Source organism: Microtus ochrogaster, linkage group LG4 (genome assembly GCF_000317375.1).
Source record: "Microtus ochrogaster isolate Prairie Vole_2 linkage group LG4, MicOch1.0, whole genome shotgun sequence".
Taxonomy (NCBI): Eukaryota; Metazoa; Chordata; class Mammalia; order Rodentia; family Cricetidae; genus Microtus; species Microtus ochrogaster.
Genome location: NC_022030.1, coordinates 18,240,900 through 18,243,072, shown reverse-complemented (window position 1 = coordinate 18,243,072; position 2,173 = coordinate 18,240,900). Strand labels below are relative to the sequence as shown.

Below are 2,173 nucleotides of genomic sequence, written 5' to 3'. Positions count from 1 at the left end.
CTAGCTCTTGTAGACCAGGCTGGTCTCGAACTCACAGAGATCCGCCTGCCTCTGCCTCCCGAGTGCTGGGATTAAAGGTGTGCGCCACCACCGCCTGGCTAACTTCCCCTATCTTTAAAGACACACCCACACACGTCGTACACAGGCTTAAGAGGCTAAGCCTCACCAGGCGGTAGTGACTCAGGTCTTTACGTCCCCGTGAGTTCAAGGTCAACCTGGTCTACACAGAGCAAGTTCCAGGACAGGGAAATTCTATCTTGAAAAAAAACAAAAACAAAAACAAAAAAAGAAGAAATGGCCTCAGCCCTAACATTGGAATCCCTTCACTCAGCAGTTTTTGATGGTCATATTTCTCTCCTAGCCATGCTTAAGGCCTTCAGGGGATGTGGTCATGAATTCTTCTGTTGGTTTTTGGAATGTTAAGTCATGTTGCTAGAGGAAGCTGCTTCTGGGTCAAGAGCTGCAAACTCTGAGATCTGATCAAGGCCTCTCTCATCCTGAGAGGCCACTATGTTCCCTAACACCTCCAGTAGAATTTCGCGGGAACTTACCTGGTCAATAACTGTGCCAAGATGATAGAAGTCTTGAAGTCTGGCTCAACGTTAGGGTATTTGCTTAGAATCCCCCAGTGAGGGGCTGGGGTGTGGCTCAGTGGTAGAGCCCCTGCCTAGAATCCCCCAGTGAGGGGCTGGGGTGTGGCTCAGTGGTAGAGCCCCTGCCTAGAATCCCCCAGTGAGGACCTTGGGTGTGGCTTAGCCATAGAGCACTGGCCTAAGAATCCGGAGCAACATCCCAGCTGAAATCAGGGACTTTACTGGTCAAGAATCAATAGAGTGATTTTGTGCTCTGGAACATCGTGTAGAAAGGAAAAAAACAGTAAGTCATTGCCCTCCCTGTTCTGGAAACCCCAGTTACTCAGGGCAGAACCAGAGGATGACCTGGGGACTCGGGGATGAAGAAAGCTCACAACTTCCCTGGTCATCGAGTTTTGCACTTCCTCTTTTGTGTGGATGAAGCAAGGTCATATCCTCTGTTACAGAGGTGCCAAATCGCAACTCTTCTAGCACCATACCGCAACCTCAGGACCCAGGCATCGCTAAGAGGGCCACGGACTCTAGATGTCAGTCCCTTCTGACTTCTCCAGTCGTGACCGTTCTTCCAAATCTGTTAAGACTTGGCTTTTGTTTCTCTCGTTCTGTAGCCCTGGGTGTCCTGGAACTCACTCTGTAGACCAGGCTGGCCTCGAACTCAGAGAGCATCCCCTGCCCCTGTCTCCTGAGAGCTGGGATAGCAGGTGTGCACCACCACAATGGTCAGTTTGTTAAACTGCATTTTTGTTGTTGCTTTTCTGATACAGGAGTATCATGTAGCCCAGACTAACCTCAAAATTACTATGTAAACTGAGCTTCCAACTCCTATGCATCCACCTCCCGAGAGCAGGAGGTGCCACCACACCCTGCCTTACAGGGTGCCGGTAAGTAGACCCAGGCCTGGCAGCACTCCACCAAGCACTCATACCCCTGAGCTGTTACCTCCAACCTGTTTGTCTTTTAACACAATTTCTCACAGTGTAGCTAGTGTCGCCTGAAACTCGCTATGTAGCCCAGGCTGGGCTCGAACTGCAGCACCCTGCCTCAGCCTCTTGAGGGCTCAGATTACAGGTGTAAGCTACCACTCCCAACTCCTAGAACCCTTCATTTAGGGTTTTCTGTCCTGAAGAACCTTCTCGGGTCTCCAGCCCTGTGAGGCTGAGGTGATGCTCCTAAGTCCTTAGTCCCTGGCCGTATCCAATCCTCAGCAAAAGAGCTTGGGATGCAGTTGGGAGAGGGCAGATGAAGAGAGCTTGACAAGCAAAGGCAGGCAGAGTTAGACAGGGAGTGTGAGGGGGGAGGAACCCACTCACCATGTCTCGGCTCCTCCCGCGTTCTGTGGTGACCACGACGGCTGCCTGAAGGTCCCTCCTGTCTCCTGGGCTGTGCCTTTTAAAGCCTCAAGAAGAGATGCCGGCAGCTGAGAGGAAATGACTGTCTTGTCCCTCTGAGGTGCTCATTGGTCACACACTGGCCATTCTAGTTGGGGCTCCCTCCACCGGTGCTCACCCAGAAAACTCTCAGCACCACCCAGGGCCACTCAAGCAGAGGAGAAAAGTCTGGCATGGAAAAAGGAGGAAGTC

At 51.8% G+C, this 2,173-nt stretch overlaps 1 protein-coding gene across 1 annotated transcript in view; it reads right to left on the bottom strand.

The window, feature by feature from the left end:
- C5ar1 (complement C5a receptor 1) overlaps nt 1–1,960 on the bottom strand; it is a 9,276-nt gene extending 7,316 nt beyond the window's left edge. The window contains exon 1 of the mRNA XM_005361058.2: nt 1,904–1,960. Coding sequence (XP_005361115.1) covers nt 1,904–1,906 — 3 coding nt within the window. The 5' untranslated portion in view covers nt 1,907–1,960. The remainder of the gene's footprint in view (nt 1–1,903) is intronic.
- Nucleotides 1,961–2,173: the final 213 nt, after the last annotated feature.